Source organism: Ctenopharyngodon idella, chromosome 13 (genome assembly GCF_019924925.1).
Source record: "Ctenopharyngodon idella isolate HZGC_01 chromosome 13, HZGC01, whole genome shotgun sequence".
Classification (NCBI taxonomy): domain Eukaryota; kingdom Metazoa; phylum Chordata; class Actinopteri; order Cypriniformes; family Xenocyprididae; genus Ctenopharyngodon; species Ctenopharyngodon idella.
This window is the reverse complement of record NC_067232.1, coordinates 1,394,412-1,415,677: the sequence shown is the minus strand read 5'-3', so window position 1 is coordinate 1,415,677 and position 21,266 is coordinate 1,394,412. Positions and strand designations below refer to the sequence as shown.

Genomic DNA, 21,266 nt, shown 5'->3' with positions numbered 1-21,266 from the left:
AGGAATTTTATGTCTTTTCTGTCTCTCTAGTGTCTTCAGTGATCCCGAACTGTAGTTATACATCTCTATTTTTAACCAGTTCATATTTTTCTTCAGTTAATGTACAATAAGAAATTCATGGCACTTCACCTATTTCTCAGACTGAAGGAATAAATCATAATGTTAATAATTCACCAAGCTGAATTCATTTCAGAGACAGGTTACTGATTTTGCTTGATTTTACAGTAGTAATAATATCTGAATGCTTTTTTTTTTTTTTTTTTTTTAGAAAAAACTATGCTTATACCATTGTAATGTTAATATAATTGCATACTTCATATAACATAGTGCGTATTTAATAACACGAAGGTTCGATTGAATTATAAGTATTTAATCTTCAATAACATAAAACACCAGATGGTGGCAGTAAGCATCTGCTCAATTCAGTGGCTGCCTAGCACGTAAAGAAACGTGATCCTACTGCGCATGCGTATATCACCTCCCTTAATATCTTAGCCATTGCCATGTAGAGCTCTTTGGCATTTTAGCTAAAACTGCTTCAGTTTTGATTTATTTCCAGGTTTAAAGAAATGTCCGAGCTTAAAGCTAGTGTATCGTGTTCTCCGCAGTGTGCGGAAACAGACAATATCAAAAATACAGACGATATCAATCCAGAAACAGTACAAAACACTAACACCAATATTTCTCAGGTTGAAGAAGGTGAGTCTATAAGTTGAAACCCTTCAAAAACTTCAAAAATGCAGTCATATGGAGTTTATTTGCATCGAATGTTTGTGTTTGAGTTGTTTGAGATGGATTCATGGGTGGTAATAAAGCTTAGCGAGCCAACAAGCTAGGCTAGGCTAAATATTAGTACCCATTATTCACCTTAAACAACCACCACAAAAATCCCTCTTTTTATAAAAGTCTTGCGTGTTTAAGTCGATTATCGGCTGAAAATACACGATAAGACACAAAACGTGGGTTGAATGAATCAGAAAAACATCGTGTACATCGATTAATTCGACGATTAAACCACAATCTAGCCAGGAAGCTAATGTATTTTTTATTTATTTATTTATTAATTTTTTGCCTATAATACTTATTCTGGAAAATAGTTTTGAAAAACAGTTCGTTTGTGCAAATTTTAAACGTTTTAGTTAGTTTTCAGTAGTTATATTTTTAACTAATGTCATTTTGTTTAAAGAAAATTCTAGTATCACGTTACATAGGAAAGCAATGTATATTTTCTATTAGACAATGGTACAAACAAATAAACATGAATCAAAATTTAGTTATTTTTTATGCAATGTAAGTATCCACAATCTTGTATAAAACACATTTGTGACTAAATTGTTTGAACTGATAGTATACAATGACACATTTAGGAACAAACAGCCTGAGTGAATTGATTCACCATTTTATGCAAATAATGGACGTGGAATTCATGTAAGTTTGATTTATTTTACAGTAACATGAACATCACTCTTTTATTTAGAGATATGTACATTACAGCAGTATATTCATTAAAACAATGGCAAAAGAAACCACTGCATGCACAAATTGTCTCTTTGTACAATATCATTTATGGGACGTTTTTAAATATCAGTTTCAATAATTTAGTTCTTTATAATCTTGTGTCTAGATTCAGTTGTAACATTTAAAGCTGTTGGTCTTTAACTGTGTTTGTGTTTTTTTTTTTATAATATAAAATTTTAATATTGGTCATTAATCAGACAAGCATAGCATGAAAATCGATGCATCCTTAATTCTGAAAAATTAAGTTAAAATAAGTTTTTTTTATTTTGACTAGTTCCATTAGTCTTGCACCACAAGATCCTGATACACTATTACTGGTAGATTTTGCTCACACAAATTGGCCTCATTCATGAAATGTAAGCAGAACGAATTCCTCGGTAAATCGTCTGTAAAACCATTCTTGCGTAAATTATCGTATTTAGATAAGTTCCAACGATTTATGTAGGAATGAATTCATGAACAAAATTCATTCTGTTCATGCTCATTATTTGTTAAATCACAATTTAGCCAGTTATACTGATATTTCTAAGAGATACAATACAGTACTCTCCATTTCTTTGTGACTAGTGTTACTGAATGTCTCACTTTGTATCTAAAATCTATTTCTAATCATAAATGTCATGCTCTATGAAAATCTGATTGGTAGAAATTTGCTAATGGGATCCTGTCTACACAAACCACATCACTCATGCTACCTTGCACAAAATTATGTTCAGATTATTTCAGAGCTTAAAGCAACCCTGTTTAAATGTGTACATTATTTTCACTTTTACTGTCTGGTTTTCCTGCAGGGTCTCAGAGTGACAGTGATTTTCTCAAAGGCTTGTTGACGGATAACTTCTGTCATGTGTGTGAAGCAACCCTGATTCACGAGTCCCAGAGAGTTTCTCATTATGAGGTTTGTGAAATCAAGTTTTTCTGTTTCAAGTTTTTCTGTTTCAAGTTCAGGGCTGCTGTCATATTTCTAACACTGCTTTCTATGCTACTAGGGGAAAAAGCATGCACAAAGGGTCAGGATGTACCTGAACAACAAAGCTAAAATGATCAAACCGAGCCAAGAATGTGGAGGCTTGTTGGTATGTAACAGATCATACAGAATATTAGGGCTGGGACAATAAATTGATGCATTACGAATCCAGAAATGATTCTGGATCGATTCTGAGATTTTCTGGATGCATCACGATTCTCTCTCGAATAGATTCTGAGCTTAGTTTTTAACAGCAGATTTAAAACATGCTTTAGAAACAGCTGTACTCTTCTTGCTTCCTATTCCTTACACCACTTGAACCTAAAATAATCATTCAGAAAGTTTGAAAAGGTTGAATCGAATTACAAGGATGTTTGCAGTGGGCTGTTTACATCAATCTCACATCATAAAAGCATTCTGAGGTGCAAGTACATTCTCAGACTCAACCGAACGCACGAGCACTCTTCTTCCTGAGCATTTGAGCATGCGGTTAAAAATTAGCCTAGAGCGCCATCTGCTGTTAAAAACTAAGCTCAGGATCGATTTGAGAGAGTATTCGGAAAATCTCAGAAATCAAGATGAATCGATTTATTGTCCCAGCCCTACAGAATATGCATGTATTGCTTTTAAAGGATTAGTTTACTTCAGAATTAAAATTTCCTGATAATTTACTCACCCCCATGTCATCCAAGAGGTTTATGTCTTTCTTTCTTCAGTCGAAAAGAAATTAAGATTTTTGAGGAAAACATTCCAGGATTTTTCTCCATATAGTGGACTTCACCGGGGGACAACGGATTGAAGGTCCAAATTGCAGTTTCAATGTAGCTTTGAAGGGCTCTACACGATCCCAGCTGAGGAATAAGGTTCTTGAAAAGATGGGTCAAATAAAAATGATATACTTTTTAACCGCAAGTGCTCATCTTGCACTGCTCTGTACGTAATCACGTTGTAAAGGTGAAAAACTCGACGAGCATTTGTGGTTAAAAAGTATATAAATGTTATTTTATTTTTTTAGAAAATGACAGATTGCTTTGCTAGACAAGACCATATAGAGCCCTTTGAAGCTGCACTGAAACTGCAATTTGGACCTTCAACCCGTTGGTAACTGTTGAAGTCCACTATATGGAGAAAAATCCTGGAATGTTTTCCTCAAAAGTGAATTTTTAAGCAGAGGTGGGGGTCTCGAATCACATGACTTGAGTCTGACTCGAGTCGCAAATTGAATAGCTAAATGAAGAAAATGACTTGGTTTCGACTTGAGGTCCAGTGACTCAAGAATTGACTTGAACTATATGACTCGACTTAATGACTTTATAAAGTAATTAAATTATTTTTTTATATATCATCGTAACATCAATTGATGAACAAACGGAACCACTGACACCAGTTATCAGAGTCTGTGTGATTGCGTGATGCTGCACAAGCACAGAAAAAAAAAATACAGCGTGGTAAATTACAGAGGGTATAAGAAAATCTCCCAAGATCATTTCTTTTGGATATAAACACTTTGAAATTGACCATATTTATAAAGGGAGATTTGCTGTGTACATAATAATTGGCAAAGGATATCGGACTCGAACTTCATTCACTACTTCAAAAAGGAAAGCTACTGTATGTAAGCTAACCTGTTCGTTATAGTTAAATCAAGAGAGAATAATGGTCAAAACAGCATGCTTCTCTATACAAAAATATGTTTTCAATTGTAGCTTAAGGCTGACAATAGATTATTCGTATTGTGTGCTTTTTTGTTACAGAGAGGTCTGTCTGCAGAGAAGTTCTGCGAGCTGTGCAGCATGGTGTTCAGCTCTCCCACTGTGGCCAAGTCGCACTATGAGGGCAAAGTTCATGCCAAGAACATGAGAAAAACCAATCCTCCACCACCTGGAGGTGAGTAAAATCAAACTGGGTTCTGTTGAGTTTGGCTCGTCACCATTTTGAGCAAAACCACCTTTCAAATTATTCTACTTTCAGTGCCCGTCGTAGAATCCACATCTCCTGTTGCCCTCCCATCAGTGAATACTGTGCAAAATCCAATCAGTCAGGAGCAGAGCGACACTTCTGGTTTGGCTGATCAAGAGATTGACCTCAGTGATCCCAACAAGTACTGTGCTCTGTGCAGTGCTTCCTTCAACAACCCTCTGGTTGCTCAGCAGCACTACAGCGGCCGGAAGCATCAGCGGAACCAGTCCCGACAGGAAATGCTGGACCAGATGGGGGAACAGTCAGAACATGGTATACATTAAAGTACATCTATGTCAACCAAATTAATTAATATAAAAATTAATAAATGTTTTGATTTAATAATATTTATAATTTGCTTAATTATTTAATTTTGAATAAACTTATTTAATTATTTTAAATTAATTGTATAATTAAAGTATATAAAGCATAACAATTATTTTAGGAGGTCATATGTAATCCATTAATGTAAACAGATATGCTGTAGTCAATGGATGGTTGACTGATTTTAAAGATTCATATTTGACAATTTGCTTTATTTTCTTGTTATTAAACCCTATTTCTTGTACTATTTTGTTTTCCTCTCACTACACATTACAGTGAGCTCCCTGACTTGTCCGATTTGCTGTCTGACGCTCAGCTCAATAGAGATGTACCAGGCACACATGCAGGGTAACAAACACTTTGTCAAGTGAGTGACATTACTCTTATTAGTTATTTCATCTTATGCTTTATTGTGTTGCAGCCCCTAGGGTTTGTACCTTGTTTTAGGAGACTGAGGCCACATCCACACGAAGCCAGAGCTTTCCCTAATCTTTTTTTTCTTCCTCGCTCTAAAAAAAAAATTCCATAAGTACGGCGTCGTCTCAAGAAATATCTGCGTACACACGTAACCACTGAAACCAACTCAAATTGATGTGGTATACATGCCAGACCAGTATGTGGCTGTAATTCTGCCACAGAGATACACTAAAGACTTGGAGCATGTATACAAACTTTAGTAAAGCTTAGTAATAAAGCTTTATTTTAGTAAAGTTAATAGGCCCAGTAGCTTCTGCGGCACGAACACAAGCATGTAGTTTGCTATTGTTGTTGTTGTTGCTGTTACGTGACGTAGCATTGTCTGACTAGGGTCGAGACGTGGGGTGATGACCATCGTTTCACAAAATATACGGATTGGCTGTACACACAAAAACGTAAGGGTGTCGTTTCCAGATTTATCCACTCTGGGACCCGGTTTAAAAAAATAGCGGTTTCAGGCTCCCAAAATGCCGGATCCATCTGGACATAAACCTTAGTTTTCATTAGCGATAGGTCGATATATCGACCAGGCCGATTAGTCAGCCAATATTTTACATTTTTACATTATCGATATAACCATGAATGCTTCATGAATGAACTTCCAAGTGAATATGGTCTGCTTTCAAATATTTTAAAGTAAAAATGAAATCAGAATTAATCTAATTTACTTTCTAAATACGCCTTCATAGTAGGGCTGGGTGATAAACAGTATCATATCAAGATTGCAATAAAATTTGCATCGATGACGACGATAAGCTCTGGATATTTTTACTCGATATGGAACAACCTATCACACAGCAGAAATAAACGCAACAACAGCCAGTCAGTGCATGTTTCTAAGAAGTGATTTCTGCGTTTCTCTGTGAATGAGTGCCGTAGATTCGTCTGATACATAAATGCTCACCATGTTTTCAGCGTCTGCTGTCTCAATATATGAGGGCATGAACACATGCCTGTTGAAACCAGAACACAGTTCTGTTGTTCAGCATCTTATTTCATTAAAAAAAAAAAAAAAATGCAATGGTTTTTTGTTGTAAATTGTTATATTTTCATTTGATTACATTTTAAAAGCTTGATTAAATTGTTAATGTTTATATACATTTGTATTAAATAATAAGACACCAAATCCCAAGAAAATAAAATGGAAAACACAGAATATAGGGAAAAATAAAATGGATTTCATGGGGCCTAAATTAAAAGGTAGCTATTCTGTGGAGTTAAATTGTGTTAATTGTTAAAAAGTTAAAAAGTGTTGTGTTAAAAAGTTAATTTTCTTTAAAATGTTCATACATATTGCTATTACTTCTGCATTTTACTTATTTGCGTACGCTATTGTTAAACCCATATTGGTTGATCAATAGTTTACGTGCAACGATTTTAATCTTAATCTGCTTGTTATCAGCCATCTGAATCAGTGAAAGTGACTTCATTCTTTTTCATTCTTCTTGGTACTTAGAGAGAAGAAAGTTATTGAGCTGTGCAAATCTCAGAAGAAAGTGTATGACTCCTTCCAGGATGAGCTGGCTGACTACATCCAGGTGCAGAAGGCCCGGGGACTGGAGCCCAAAGCAGGGCTGGGCACTGTGGGACAAGCAAGCAAGGTTCTGGATGAGAGTGCAACAGAAGGTTCACTGACAGGAGAAGAGATACCTCATCCTGGCCAGTTGATACCCCACCCTGGCCAGTTGATGCCACATTTTCCGCCTCCTGGTTTCCCTCGACCTCACTGGCACCCACAATTCCAGTCTCAGGTCCCTCAGTTTGGCTTTGGGGTGACTGGCCCTGTCCCACCCTATCAGCCGGGATATATACCACATTCCCGTCCTCCATTCATACCTGGTCAACTATATAAAAAGGGGAGGAGCCCTGATTCATTTAGCTCCTCCTCATTCTCAGGCTCCTCCTCCTACACTAGCAGCAGTAGTGACAGCAGCAGCAGTTACGACAGCAGAGAGAGGAGGAGACGGAAGAAGAAGATGAGAAAGCACGGAAAGAGCAAAAGAGATCAGGAGGATGGGTCTGATACGGAAAAGAGAGGAAGGGAAGGAGTAGCGGAACGAGGGGAAAGGAAAAAGAGGCGGAAGGGAGACAGGAGAGGAAGTGTAGAAGGAGAAGATGATAGAAATAAGAAATGGAAGGAGAGAAGAAAAAGAGATAGAAGCTCTAGTGAAGATGAGGAAAGCAGAAGTAAAAGAAGACAAAGCAAGAAAAGGAGGAGGCATAGGGATGGACATCATGAAAAGAGACAAAAAGAAGAGGAGCTCTTGGAGAAACAAGAAGTTGAAGTGCAAAATGAGGAAGCACAGGGAAGGATGGAGGAACATGGGGAGGAAAGGACAGAAACAAAAGATGGCAAACAAAAACATAAAAAAGAGAAGAAAAAAGGAAAAGAGAAGACAAACCAAGAAGACAACAGGACAGAGGAGGAAAGGCTCTGGGATGAGACTATTCTTGGTGTTTTTTAAAGACTATTCGATGATGGTTTGACAGTATTGTTGTAATAAAACTGCACGGGACCTCAGAAGAGCACTGAAATCTCCTGGACCCATCTCACTATTTATGCTCTCTGAAGAACTCTTAAGGCCTTTCTTTCATACAGAAATTCATCTGCTCTCAATTCCTTTTTAAAGGATCAAAAAATGACAATTTTGTCATCATTTACTCACCCTCATTTCATTTTCAACCCATAGGACTTTCTTTTTTCACTGGAACACAAAAGTAAATGTTTTGAAGAATGTTCATGGTACATTTTGCCAATGCAATGGAATGGAAGCTGTCAGTCTCCAAAAATATGTAGTCAATACAACTTGTGCACTATATTCTGAATTTTAGTGAGGTACAGATCAAAATTTATGTTGATATTCACTTAAAATATTGAAAATGATTCCACATATTCAAACTTGCTGTGACACTCAAGAACCTACAGTGTTTGTCAAACACAAAGCTGTTATATTGTGTCAAAAGACTTCATATTGCAAGTGGTTTGAGCAACCTGGTACATTTAAGGTGCTTTCTTTGTCATTTTTAGAGCTTTACAGCATTAATCCTCTTACACAGTGTGGAAAAGAGCAGTGTAAACATTATTCTAAACCTCCTCTTTTGTGTTCCACAGAACAAAGGAAGTCATACAAGTTTGGAATGACATGAGGGTGAGAAAATGGTGTGAAAATTGTCATTCTAGGATGAACTATTCCTTTGAATGCTCAGGACTACAGACTATATAGGATGTCTCTAGAGCTGCACTTCTCTCTTGGAGAAATCAGTAGAAATTTTATACCTTGTGATGTGATGCAAAAACACTACATGAGCCATCCACCCATGTATCCTTCAACTTGCTTCAGGCTTTTCATCAAATAAATCCCTCTCACTGTTTATATCAGCATAGATATAGTATTTATTGTTGAATGTTTTCTAAAAATCTCATACATGAACTTTTCCTTATGTTCATGACTTATTAGAAGCATTTCCACTTTTAGCCTCAAGGGGGTGCTGATTGCCAGCATGAACACTGTATCTGGATCAGCCTTGAAATGCTTTTCAGACCCTGACTAGAGTTGTCTGAATAGAGGTTAGATTTGTATATTATAAACATTTCCCTGTATCAGAAGAGCTGCAATCCTTTGTTTTGTTGCATTTCTGTGTGTGTGTGTGTGTGTGTGAAAGAGTAATGTAACATCAGCCTCATTCGATGCAGCAGCAGCATACAGGAATATTTTTGTTTGCAGGTCTAACAGGTGCAGAAGTTGAATGAGGACAAGACTACTCTGTTGACCTCTTTCTTGCATAGAGCTGTATTTCCCTTTTTGAGAGTTCAAACAATTATCACAATCAAGAAAAATTGTTGTGCTGCGCATCTGATATCCAATGGCCCCATTAAACAATTTTCAACTCAATTCTTGGTTTTAGAGAACTTTCTTAGGGAATATTTTTATTGTGGGACGATGATTGTGTTTCAGAGGAAATGATACTTGAAAATGCAGAACGCAAAATACATGATTCAGCCAAAAATGACAATTCTGTAATTTACTAACCCTTGTGTCTTTCCAAACTCATATGTGAATTGGGTCCAATATGACGATAAAAAGCATCATAAAAATGATCATAAAAGACTTGTGCACTATGTCTTTTGAAACTAAATTATTATTTTTTTTAGTCATGAACACACCAAAAAATAGTTAGAAAATAGTTATTTTAAATTGCAAATATACACTGTAAACCCGAAAAAAGTTGGCAAAACTCAAAAAAATTCAGGTAATCAGTTGCATCAAAAATTTTAAGAAATTCAGAAAAACAGAACTGGCATATTTCAATTTTGTACTCATACATTAAACTTAAAATTATCATTTAACATTAACTTATGTTTTAAAGATTTATTTTTGCCTTTACTATGATAGGACAGTAAGCAGACAGGAAGTGAAGTGGGAGAGAGAGGGGGTGACGGGATCGGGAAAGGCCCGCGATCCGGGACTCGAACTCTAGTCGCCCAAAGCAAAATGCCGTTATATGTCGGCGTGCTGCCCAAAAGGCTAGCAGCGCCAACATCTTAAATTATATTTTTAGTAGTGAAAATTTAGCTAGCTATAACTAGCTAATTCAGCAAATGCTAATTGGTAACACAATGACTGCATCCAAAATCGCGTACTGTTGAGTAGGAGCTACATTTGATTTTAAATTTACTTCATGACCGTTGAAAAAGTATGTTCTATATAGTACGAATGCGTGTAGTATGAATGAATTTGGATGTACTACATCCGCCATGTTGTTACTGTCACATGACCTACCAGCGTCAGTTATGTCCCTTCAGCTCCATTCACTCTCCCGTGGCCTCATGGGATAGTAAGGCCCTGTCCCAAATCGCACCCTAAATCCTCACGGTCTTTCTCTGAGTCCGCACTTTTACGACGTAATGCCGCTTTGACTGCCGGGTAAATTCCTCTGCGTAGCTCGCAGACCTGCGGGCTCAGCAGAAGTGCGCATCGAGGGCGCATAGCAGCCGCAAAGGGGGTGCTCACGAGCACCCTTCTTTAAGCTCAAATGACGAATGGGACACCCTATGGTCTTGTGGACTTAACGGACACGCGCACGCAGCGGCCATTGTAAGTCCACAAGACCGAAAGTGCACATGAAGTGCCTAAAGTGCCCATCGTATACGCACTTCAGAATCTCACTGGAAGTAATAAGTAATCCGGGTACTTTTCGTCTACTGTTTTACGAATACTATAAATTCGGAAATACTACTCTGTTCGCATACTGTTTTTCGCCTACTATATAGTAGAGAAGTACTCGATTTTGGACGCAGCTAATGCTTTGATAACATTAGCATAGCATAGCAATTTCTGAAAGAGTACGGCAATATAGAACATTTATGAAATATCTGTTCTCAAACTAAGCCCATGCTCCACTTGTCACCCCCTCGCCCAGTTTCAGGTAAATTTAGTTTGTCTAAATTAAAAGAAACAAGTTCATAAAACTTAAAACAATTAAACAATTCAATTACTTAAAATGTGTCAGTTTCGTGAACTCAAAAGAAAAAGAAAGTTCTAAATACTTATTTTATAATTTAATACTTTAATTTGAATTTGCCCTACTCGCACCAATTATTTTGAGCTTCAGGGTTTACAGTGTATTTCACAACATTGCTATGTTTTACTGTGTTTCTGCATAAGAGACTCCAAACTTTTGACTGGTAGTGTACATGGAACGACATGATTGTGAGTAGAAATGATGACATAATTCACTTTATTTTGTGTGCAGGATGAATTCTAATGTTTGTAATTCTAATGATCATGTGTTGATCTTCAAATGCACTTTAATGCATATTACTAACACCTGTATCTATAACACAGCGTTTGTACTTCAGAACTATATGAACCTTTTTCCTAAGCCTTTGTAACCGCAGAGTTCAAAGCCCTCCGTCGACACAAGCTCGTCGACAGTCGCACTGAAGCGTTCTCTCAAGCCCCCTGAGATCTCCTGTTTTCAAAGAATCGTGTGGTTCGGCTCCCTGTGTCTTTGTCGTACCCTCGACCTCCGAGGCATGTGCATCTCCCACATCCTCCCCTCTTCACGACCCCTCCACGTCCCATGAGCCCCTTCAGCCCTCCTCGCCAATGATCAAGATCTTAAACGCTTCAGCTCAAAACTCCCACACAAGCCCCCCTGAGCTTCAGGCTCCGAAGTCCCACACTCTCAAAAACTTCATTAGTGCAGTTTATCTAGAACGTGGAGTGGAAAACGAGCACGTTGGCTTGTTAAATGAGTTGAGAAATGTTGTGCTTCTGAACAAAACCAACGGTTTGACTTTGTGGTGCAAATGTTTAGCTGTGAGTTAGGCCTTCAGTTTGGTTCTTCAGGTTGTTTAGTGTCACTGACGTGTAAATTTAGTGTGCAATAATGACTTATAATGAAGTATTATGAACTAAATGTGTTTGTCCAACCTAGAGGCCTTGGAATAAACTGTGATCTGCTCTATCGATATGTGATTGTAGTGTAAAAGCAGTTTTACACTGTGAAAAAACGATGAGCAAGTTTAGCAGTTTTTTTTTTCATTAGTTTAACCTAACTATTAATTCAGCCGATATGACAAGATCGAGTACATACAATTCATCATAAAATGTATTTTTTCATTACTACTCTGTAAAAAAAAAAAAATCATGATTTGTTATCACATTTTTTATGTTGTCAGATCAACTTAGAAAATTAATGTGGTTCAGATAACTTAATATTTTGAGTTTCTGTTCATTATAAACCAGTCGCCTTCATTGTATTAACTCAAATTTTTAATTTCAATGAACTAAAAATTTTAAAGCAACCAGGTAACTTACTTTTTTAAGTTAAACCAACAATTCTTTTTTACAGTGTATATAAAATATTACTTTATTTTTATCCATTTAACTCAAAGTATTCATAAAATAATTTATTTTATGGATACTTTTAAGCATTTTCTTGATTTTCCTTAGTAAATAAATTCAAAAGTGTAGGTTGTAGAAGAAGATGTAATGGCTATGCATTTTGGGGGAATAACATAACACGATAAACAAAAGTTTATCATAAACAAAAAAAAAATCTCTTTTTTTCTTTTAATTATTTTCCCAAAAATGTATATGTACTCAAGGTGCGATTTGTTCAAAAACCAGAGGGGGAGATAATTGAATGAGAATGTCATAATTAAATTTTTAATATTTAATTGAATAATAATATATATTTATTATTTACTAATAATTTAATAAAACGTTTAGACAATGTAGAAATTCAATATAATTCCTTTAAAATGATTGGTAAAAATATGGAAAATAATTGTTTTAACAATTAACTAAATGCCATTTTTAACAATTAACTTGACTATATGTGTCCTCATGAGGTATTAAGATAAGCTGTCAAACGTTTTGAACGCATTTCAAATTTGTATTATCTTTATTCCATCTTAGTCCAGGACAAATCATAGTGTCGCACACTTTTACTAGGCTGCTTACGACGCTCAAAACTAAATCTATCACCATACTGTCAGAAATGGGAAATGTATGTAGCCTACTCTATCAACACTTTGAGGTAAAAAGTATTTAGTTTGCCACGCTGCAACGTTGTTGGTTATATGCCGCCATCTGTACTTTATTAATGTGATTATTAATTGATTCATTAAGCGATTTTATAGGTTATTTGTTCATTAATCCAGCATTAGCAGTACGTTGAGTTGGATCTGTGATTAATTTCAGTCTTATCTGATATTCATCACAAGTGTTTTTTATATTATGTGTTTGTGTTAGATTTGACGCTGTTCTAGCTGTGGTGCACTGCGGACAGATGCAGGTGTTTCTCAGGTCACACACCTGCGTTCGGGTTAAAGATCATTTTAGGGCATTTAGGGTTCAGCAAGCCTGCGCGTTCTGTTTCAGAGTAGAGAAGAAAGTCTTTTAACATTCACTGGAACTGCTCAAATAGAATGACCTGTGGGTTTTCTCACAGTTTTGTAAATACGTGAGTTTTGGAGAAGTTGGAGATCATTTCAGTTATGAGTTCATATATATACTTTCATGCTATTTTGATTTGAACCATTTCAGTTTAAATCCTCAAACTTCTCTAACAACGTGTCTGTTAAAAGTTACTTGAAGCATGAGAGTAAACGATCATCTAATTTTTGTCAGGATGTTTTCAAGTCAAAATAGATGTTATATCTTCAAAATGTGTTGAAATGACATACTATCATATTAAAGTTAACTATATATTTAAATGATCATCTCTACTCCTAAAACCTTGTAAAAAATAAACAAACAAAAAAAATGCTAAATTCATTCTTTAGCATTGCATTGTCGAAGCATTGTCACGTCGCACGCTGAAAGATAATTGTGTACTTCAGAGCTTTTTAGTAAAACTTTGAATGTTTTTGCATGTAAATAGTTCCTATTTTCTTGTTAACGAAACCTGAAATATGTGTTTTTCTGAAAAGGCTCCTGATTTTTCCTTGATGTTTTATGTGTATGTGCGTTTCCTCTGACTCATTCTCTGATAGGCTGTCAGTAATTGGTTCATTGGCCCCACACACTGCAGGGCAGGCCCTCCTTTCAGTGTGACACATGAAGAACAGAAAGGAAAACACAGACACACAGTTGACAGCTCACACACGGACACCCAAGGATGACCCTCTCTTGCATGTGCAGTTATTTGTTCATGTGGATGGCAGGTAAGGAACTTTTCTTTCCGTTATATTTAAGAGCGTCAAATTCTAATGTGACCAGACCTGAAACATACAGTAAGTGCTACAAGTAAAATGAGCTTAGCGCAAGGAAGTCTGCACAAGTCAAATATTATTGCTGACTGCCGTTATATATTTTATTTAAATACTAAAGTTGAATTTTTTGTGACATTCTGTAAAAGATGATATTCTTAAAGAATCTTTTAAAATAACCTTGTGATGGCCTCAGTGTTTCGCTGTAGGCCCAAAGGTGTTTTGCATCCTAAGGCAATTTACAAAATTTCTTGCGCTTGAAAATATTTGGATTTGATACAACTGTTTGTATATTTTGCGCACACAATACTTACATATTTGATAATATGCATATAATCTAAAAGTTTTGAAAAACAAACGGTTACACTTTATTTTGATGGTCCACACAGACATTCTACTAACTTTAAGTAACTTTGAAACTACATGTCAGCTAACTCTTATTAGAGTATTAGTAGACTATTAGGTTATGGTTAGTAGAATAAGTTGACATGTAGTTGCAAAGTTACTTATAGTCAGCATAATGTCTGTTGCGGGAGCATCAAAATAAAGTGTTAGCAGATATTAAGCAGACAGTCTACTGATACTCTAATGAGAGGTAGTCGACATTTAATTGCAAAGTTACTTACTGTTAGTAGAATGTCAAGTGTAACCAAGCCAGATAATCCACTATAACTGAGTCTCACACACTCATATATTTGCATCTAATATATGTTTAAATGTCGAAAAAAGTCAGTGTTAACCAATAAATTGTTTATGATTTTAAAAAGACTCGATTTAATGCTTTCGCACTACCAGCCTATTTTGGTTTTTGTACCAAACTGAATATTGATTTTTTTCCATTCTCTGACATAAATTATCATGTTTTTTCTGCTCATATGAATCTATGCCCACATATGCAAAATTTTCCCCCAGGCACTGATAAGAGAGGAAAACTATTTTGCAAGAGGATATAGACAACATAAATTGCCTACCTAAGAGTTCTGTCTATTCAGGTTTCCATTCTTACATAACAAGGAAATAGACTAATGTGTTTCTAATCCTCTTATGGTCTATCGTAAAAATGACTTTTCAGTCTTTTCTTTTACCGTTTCTAATTCTATATTTAACCTTTGTGCTCTACTTTCTGAAAGTGTCCTTTGAATAGGTAACATCTAAGCTAAACTACGTAGTTAAACCTGAAAATCAAAATGTGCATAAAGAACAAACCAGGACTTAAGTGCTACAGTAATATGAGCTTAGCATAAGGAAGTCTGCAGAAGTCGAAGAAAATTGATGACTGCCGTAATATATTTTATTCTGAATACTGAATTTGAATTTTTGTGATGTTTTGTAGAGATAGTATTCTTAAAGAATCTTTTAAAATAAGATATATCAATGTCCTTTGAATAGGTACCATCCATGCACTTAAAATTAAATGTGGCTAAACTATATCGTTAAAGCTGAAACTGAAAATGTACATAATGAACAAAGCAGGACTCTGATTTTTCCTTTGTTTCCCTTTAAGCAGTCATTCTGCCCTGCTTCCAAGCTACTTCGAATGTTTTATACCCCAAAATCAATGGCACGGAAAGTCTGTCCTGTGAATGTCCAGATCATGCCTGCCAGGAGGTGTTTTGGTTCCGGTACCTTGAGAGTAGAAACACTCTTGAGTTTCTCATGTATGTCAACAGCGCTGGCAGAGAGCAACATGCAGAGAACATCGAAGTCTCTCGGTTCAAGGGCACCGTGTCCTCCGGACATAAGGTGGTGGTCTACACCCTGCGCCTCATGGGACTACAGGAAGAAGATGCTGGCCTCTATTCCTGCATGTTTAAAACTAAGACTATGATTCCTGTTGGATATTACATAAAGCCTGGAGGTATGAGCAGTGCTCTCCTTCTCTGTTTTGGTCTCCTACCCTGTTTTTTTTCTTGTCCGAACTTGAGTTTTCCTCTGTAATGGTGTTGTTGATGATTCGTGGATGACCATTTTAGGCTTAAGAAAGTCAAGAAGACCAAATCAATGAAACTGAGATAAATGTTGGTTTACAGAGTCATCTTAGTAAAATCACACCTTGAGGTTTCCATCCCTGAAGTTCCATCTTCACCTGGTGTGAAGGTGGAGATGTTTCCAAAGTCTTTATTCTCTTTCATGGTGCTCTAAGAACATCTCAAGATCATGTAGCTTAAAGTAAATGACTGATGGGAGATGTGGTATGAGAGATTCGAACAGCAGTAAAGTGTTCGGAGATGCCGAGGTATTTGGCCTGAGAATCCTAGAGTTCCGTTTAAGACCTGTCTGGGATCTTCTGGTCTGGACAGTTCATGTTAGTTGACTTGGACACAATGTATTCAAATTTCATAGTTTTACAACTTTTTGGGGGGGATATGAGAATCTTTCAACCTTCAGGTTGCACTGACAGTTACATTGTCTTTGCATTCATTTATGCTAGTTATTTAATTCAATTAAGATTGCTATGTGCAAACAAGGTAGCTCTGAATCAAGGAAAAATTAATTATTTTTAAATTTGAGTAGAACCATCTTCATTTGTTTCTTGTCCATGTTCTGAGGTCACTTTTGATCTTTATTTTACCTACAATTTTAAAGACCAATACATGAATTCTTCATATTCAGAATCATAACACTTAAAAGATCCACTGAAATCACTGTCCGCAATGGAGCAGATGCAGTCTGTTTTGTCTTGACATTCTTTTTCTTTGTTCTCCAGTGAATCCTCCAACAGTTCAGCCGCCAACAGTCAAGACCCAGAAACCTGTGAAGAAGACCTGTAATTGCAAAACCCCAAACTACTCACCTAAAGGTGCGGACAGAGGCTTGCTGTTAGATGCTGCTGATTTCTTGCTGTTTTATACTGTTTAGTTTGATTGGTTTCTTGTTTTGCAGGCTGTGAACATTCAGTGCTTTGGCCGGGAATTGGTTCTCTTTTGCTTTTGGCCATTACACTTGCAGGCACACTTTACTACTTCAGTCGTGAGTACACACACACACACACACATAGAACTCACACATGTCTTTGTAACATACTGGTACATCGCAGTGGTCAAAGAAAGAGCTTCACAACTTTAGTTTTGCCATGTGACATGCTTGTTTACTCTTGCACGCATTGTTTCAAATGCTCAGATGCCCCATGTAGATGTCCATTGGGAAAGTTTCTGAAGTACATCACAGTGCTTATAGCTCAGTTACAGTTTAAACAGTTACTGTATAAAAGTGTAAAGAAATTAATTCAAATTTTGATTTTATATAAAATTTGTGTCTCATTAATATTTTCATTTTTTTTATCATTGAGACAACAGGTCTACCTAAGAAGTGCAGACATCGATTCGCCAAGTAAGTTGAGAAGAGATTTCAGTGCTTTTTTTTTTTTTTTTTAAATCAAATAATTTGTTTAATGAATGTTATTTCTAGGATTAAAATATCCCTTAAATGATCAAAGATGAAAATAAGCAACTAAACAAGAGTGTTATAGTTGTGGGTTAATGTTGATTTGCGACACTCGCGCTCACATCAAAGCCCTTATATGTGTGTTTGCATTGGCTCTGTCTTGACAGCCTTATTAGACTCATTTAAAATTTTGATAAACACTTAAATAATTTGTTCTGCCAATATCATGTGCTTTAAGAGCATTTTTAAAAGAAAGTTTACTTTGCCATTTTCTCCACAGGACGAATCCGTTGCGATGAGGTGGACAACAGACTCTTCATCTCCAAACAAAAAGTATCTACAATTTGATAAAACACATTACATACCTACACTTTATAATAAGGTTTCATTCGTTAATATTAGTTAACTACATTAATTAACATGACCTAACAATGAAATTCACTTCTGAAGCATTTATTAAGATTAGTTAATTTCAACTTTTGCTTATACATATACACTTATAAAAATTGTCTTTGTTAATATTATTTCATGGACCTCAGCTGACATGAACGAACAATGAACAGTTTATTTTTATTAAGTAATGTTAACAAAGATGAATGAATACCATAATAAATGTCTTGCTCATGTTAGCTAATGCATTAACTAATGTTAACTAATGAGACATTATTATAAAATGTCTAAATTCATTCTTTTTCTTATATATTCCTGACGTACATGCTCTCTTATTTTTTGTTGGTGGTGTTTTTTTTTCTCTCCAAAGCAATTTTTTTTTTTCAAAATGGACCTGTTGAAGTCTATAAAACTAGTGTTTGTAAACAAAAATAAATAAAAATTCTGTCATCATTTACTTAACACTTAAGTTGTTCCAAACCTGTAAAAATCTTATCTTCTGAACACAAAAGAAGATATTTTCAAGAATATGTGTATCCAAACAGTTGTGGGGCACCATTGACTTCCATAGTATGAAAAGAAAAAAATACTATGGAAGTCAGTGGTGCCCCACAATTATTTGGTTACAAACATTCTTCAAAATATCTTCCTTTGTTTTCAGCAGAAGAAAGAAATTTGTACAGGTTTGGAACAACTTGAGGGTGAGATGACAGAATTTTCGTTTTTGGGTGAACTATCCCTTTAAATTTACTCATAGTTAAGTGTCTCATTGGATGTTAGTCAGCCAACAGTCCACTTTATGAATTTAATTTATTGTAGAGCTGAACGTACCACCAGGATTACTACAAAACTGAACTCACACTCAACCTGGACTAACCCACGTTTTTATCAAGATTTGTGTTTTGTTCTTGACAGCACAGCATGTTTAATTTGCAATTGAATGTACAGTTTTCTTTTTAATGCTTTAAATGTTATGCTCTTTAAATAGTTTGTATAAATCTTTGTTAAATTAAATCTCATGTTTTCTCTTAAATCAGTGTATTATTGAGTGTTTCTGTGGGTTATTTGTTTGTGATGACACCTGTTTGTGTTGTAGGGGATTTATGGTGTCCCCCTGTCTTACATATCTGAGGGTGTGTTGGTTTATGTGTTTAGGCGTTAAAGTTTCCCTCTCTGAGGGTGTGCGTTCCCTTTGTGAAACTGTACTGAATGATATTGCCCAGTGTCTGATCGCAGCAAAGCTGATTAGCTTGAAATATTTCTTATAAATCAATTCAATACAATTGATATGCTATGCACATGTTGATGGTTAATGTGATGAGCTACACTTCACCTGTGGTTACTCTGCAAGGACACCTGTGTGAACTTGAGGACTGTGACTTTATTTAAATCGCAAAAACACCAGCAAAAAGCTGGTAAATGAACAACAACTAAAATACAAGACAAATGTAACCTTTAAAATGAAAAGGACTATTTAAGAGGAAAACAAATACAATCAAAAATACATAAAAGGTCTGTGTCAAAAAAAAAAAAAAAAAAAAAAATGTGGGTATGAGAGAAGCTGTGCTGCCATTCAGTTTGACTATGCAGCTGTTCTTCCTGATACTTTGAGGCAAATGAACAAACCTCTTCCTGTGCAAAAAGACAGAACATTATCTCTCTCGCATCGCTCGTTCAGCTTTGAGCTCCTCAGCGCTACACTAAAACAAAACCACCACAGAGAGACCACAGACCTTGCCGCATGGAGAGCGTCACAGGCACAGACTCAACACAAGACCTCCATTACATTGTGTAGTTCTACAGTCTCTGAACTGTAAAAGCAATGTTTTATCATTAGTTTATTCATTTTGTTGGGATTTCAATAATATAGATGCAGTACAACAAATGCCAATGGAAAAATTGGATTTTTTTGTGGAAAAGGAAACATTTTTCTTTATTGATAGTAGAAAAAACATTAAACCAGGTTACATTAAAAATGTTAAAACAGAACACATTAAATTCATATACATCTAGCATTATTTATTTCAAAAGTGCACAAAACTACATTTGGCAAATGATTTATAAGAATACGGTCATCTTTATTATACAGTTCTTTCAGTCTACCTACGTTAAAGCAAAAGAAGACAAGCACATTACTCAGAAAATATCAGGAATGAGGTGTAAAAATCTCAAAGTGGGTATTCTCATATTTGAAAATGAATATAGTACATGTACATGTAACTTTCCTTAAACTTACAATATGGTATTGTTCAGAAGAACAAAGAAGGAATTCTTATTCTTTGTTGCATCTTGATAACTTTCTTGGTGATCTTCATCTTCGCTGAGCATCTGCACACAACGCATGATAGATTCTGACATGAAATACAGCCAATTTTATTTAAAGCCTTGGTATGAAAAATTACCCAATTACACTTTACACTGTGTGCAAAATCTACAATTTTTAATGACCATGTGTGTTCGTCTTTGTTTTGTGTCTCAAGTAGAATCCATTAAAAAAGACACAAGACCAATTCCTCTGAAGGTTTGAAAATGATTTGAAAACAATGATTACAAACATAGAATATTGATTTCTTAACCCTCAATGACAACAGTGAATACTTCATTTAAAAAGATCATATCAAAACACAATACTAGCTTCATTCACATCTAAAATATAATTACATAACTTATTTTATATACATAAATTCATTCATTTCAAAGATAATATTGCATATATTATACTTTTAAAAAATTGTATTTAGCGGTATATATTATGAACCGTAATTATTACAATATAAACCTTTAAATTATACAGTTTTGAACTGTAAAATAGACAGTAAACTAACTGCTGTCCCGTAAAACCTAAAATGTTGCTACCGTATTTTTTACGGTAAAGTTCTAGCAAACACAGCTTCTGTTTTTTTACCGTAAATTTTACAGGGATTTTTTTTTACATTGTATATATATATATATATATAAAATGTAAAATATATATATATATATATCTTCTGCTAAAACATATACAATATATAAAAGTATTATATTTAAAATATATATGCAATATTAACATTGAATATTAACAGATGCATGTTTACGAGCTTAATATTACAAGCTTATAAACATGCATCTGTTAGTAAAATATAACCACAAAATTTAAAATATCACACAACTATATCCTATAGCAATCCATCACTTGATGAATGTTGTAGAGAAACAAGAGGTAATAATGGAGGACATTAAAAAATCCAGTCATGAATGCGTTTGTGAATGTGTATAGAGTGCAGCTGGCGTTCAGAAACTAGACTGGCAAAATAAATGCATTTGAATTTGTTTCCTGTTATGTCTGTACACCTTTTACACCTGTAAACCTCTCTTTTAACATTAAATGATAAATTAAATTAATATTGAAGTATCAGGTTAATTCTGCAAACATTGTTTGAACCTTATGAGAAATAAAACTGACCCCCAAAAAAGCAACATATGGATGTCAGTCGCGTTTTTGAAAAATACACTTGTACTTTGGGTTACACTTTATTTCATAGTACG

General features: G+C 35.3%; 2 protein-coding genes across 7 annotated transcripts; both read left to right on the top strand.

Annotated features, from left to right (window-relative positions):
• The first annotated feature begins 462 nt into the window (after nucleotides 1–462).
• Nucleotides 463–9,138, top strand: zmat1 (zinc finger matrin-type 1). Of its 2 annotated transcripts, XR_007933304.1 has the most exons (8): nucleotides 463–699; nucleotides 2,310–2,416; nucleotides 2,508–2,594; nucleotides 4,240–4,372; nucleotides 4,457–4,717; nucleotides 5,045–5,135; nucleotides 6,702–8,251; nucleotides 8,358–9,138. XR_007933304.1 is itself a non-coding variant. In XM_051917727.1 (7 exons), exons 1-7 carry the CDS (start codon nucleotides 570–572, stop codon nucleotides 7,708–7,710), a joined length of 1,818 nt encoding a protein of 605 aa, XP_051773687.1. In that variant the 5' UTR covers nucleotides 463–569; the 3' UTR covers nucleotides 7,711–9,138. The 2 variants fall into 2 exon arrangements, 1 of the variants encoding a protein (XP_051773687.1); XM_051917727.1 differs by having other exon boundaries at nucleotides 6,702–9,138.
• Nucleotides 9,139–10,359: 1,221 nt separating this feature from the next.
• cd8b (cd8 beta) lies at nucleotides 10,360–18,774 on the top strand. 5 transcript variants are annotated; one of them, XM_051917732.1, is made up of 8 exons: nucleotides 10,451–10,672; nucleotides 10,912–10,956; nucleotides 13,752–13,922; nucleotides 15,472–15,825; nucleotides 16,675–16,767; nucleotides 16,851–16,937; nucleotides 17,264–17,297; nucleotides 17,632–18,774. In XM_051917732.1, the coding sequence occupies exons 3-8, from the start codon at nucleotides 13,877–13,879 to the stop codon at nucleotides 17,648–17,650; spliced, it is 633 nt and encodes a 210-aa protein (XP_051773692.1). In that variant the 5' UTR covers nucleotides 10,451–10,672; nucleotides 10,912–10,956; nucleotides 13,752–13,876; the 3' UTR covers nucleotides 17,651–18,774. The 5 variants fall into 5 exon arrangements, with proteins under 5 accessions (XP_051773691.1, XP_051773695.1, XP_051773692.1 ...); XM_051917731.1 differs by lacking the exons at nucleotides 10,451–10,672; nucleotides 10,912–10,956 and adding an exon at nucleotides 10,360–10,434; XM_051917735.1 differs by lacking the exons at nucleotides 10,451–10,672; nucleotides 10,912–10,956 and adding an exon at nucleotides 10,364–10,434 and having other exon boundaries at nucleotides 15,475–15,825.
• The last annotated feature ends 2,492 nt before the right edge of the window (nucleotides 18,775–21,266 follow it).

Coding starts and splice junctions, on each gene's coding strand:
- cd8b (XM_051917731.1), top strand. CDS start 13,877: ATGACCCTCTCTTGCATGTGCAGTTATTTGTTCATGTGGATGGCAG. Junction 15,826..16,674: donor ATATTACATAAAGCCTGGAG/GTATGAGCAGTG, acceptor TTTGTTCTCCAG/TGAATCCTCCAACAGTTCAG. Junction 16,768..16,850: donor CCCAAACTACTCACCTAAAG/GTGCGGACAGAG, acceptor CTTGTTTTGCAG/GCTGTGAACATTCAGTGCTT.
- zmat1 (XM_051917727.1), top strand. CDS start 570: ATGTCCGAGCTTAAAGCTAGTGTATCGTGTTCTCCGCAGTGTGCGGAA. Junction 2,595..4,239: donor AAGAATGTGGAGGCTTGTTG/GTATGTAACAGA, acceptor TTTTTGTTACAG/AGAGGTCTGTCTGCAGAGAA. Junction 4,718..5,044: donor GGGGGAACAGTCAGAACATG/GTATACATTAAA, acceptor TACACATTACAG/TGAGCTCCCTGACTTGTCCG.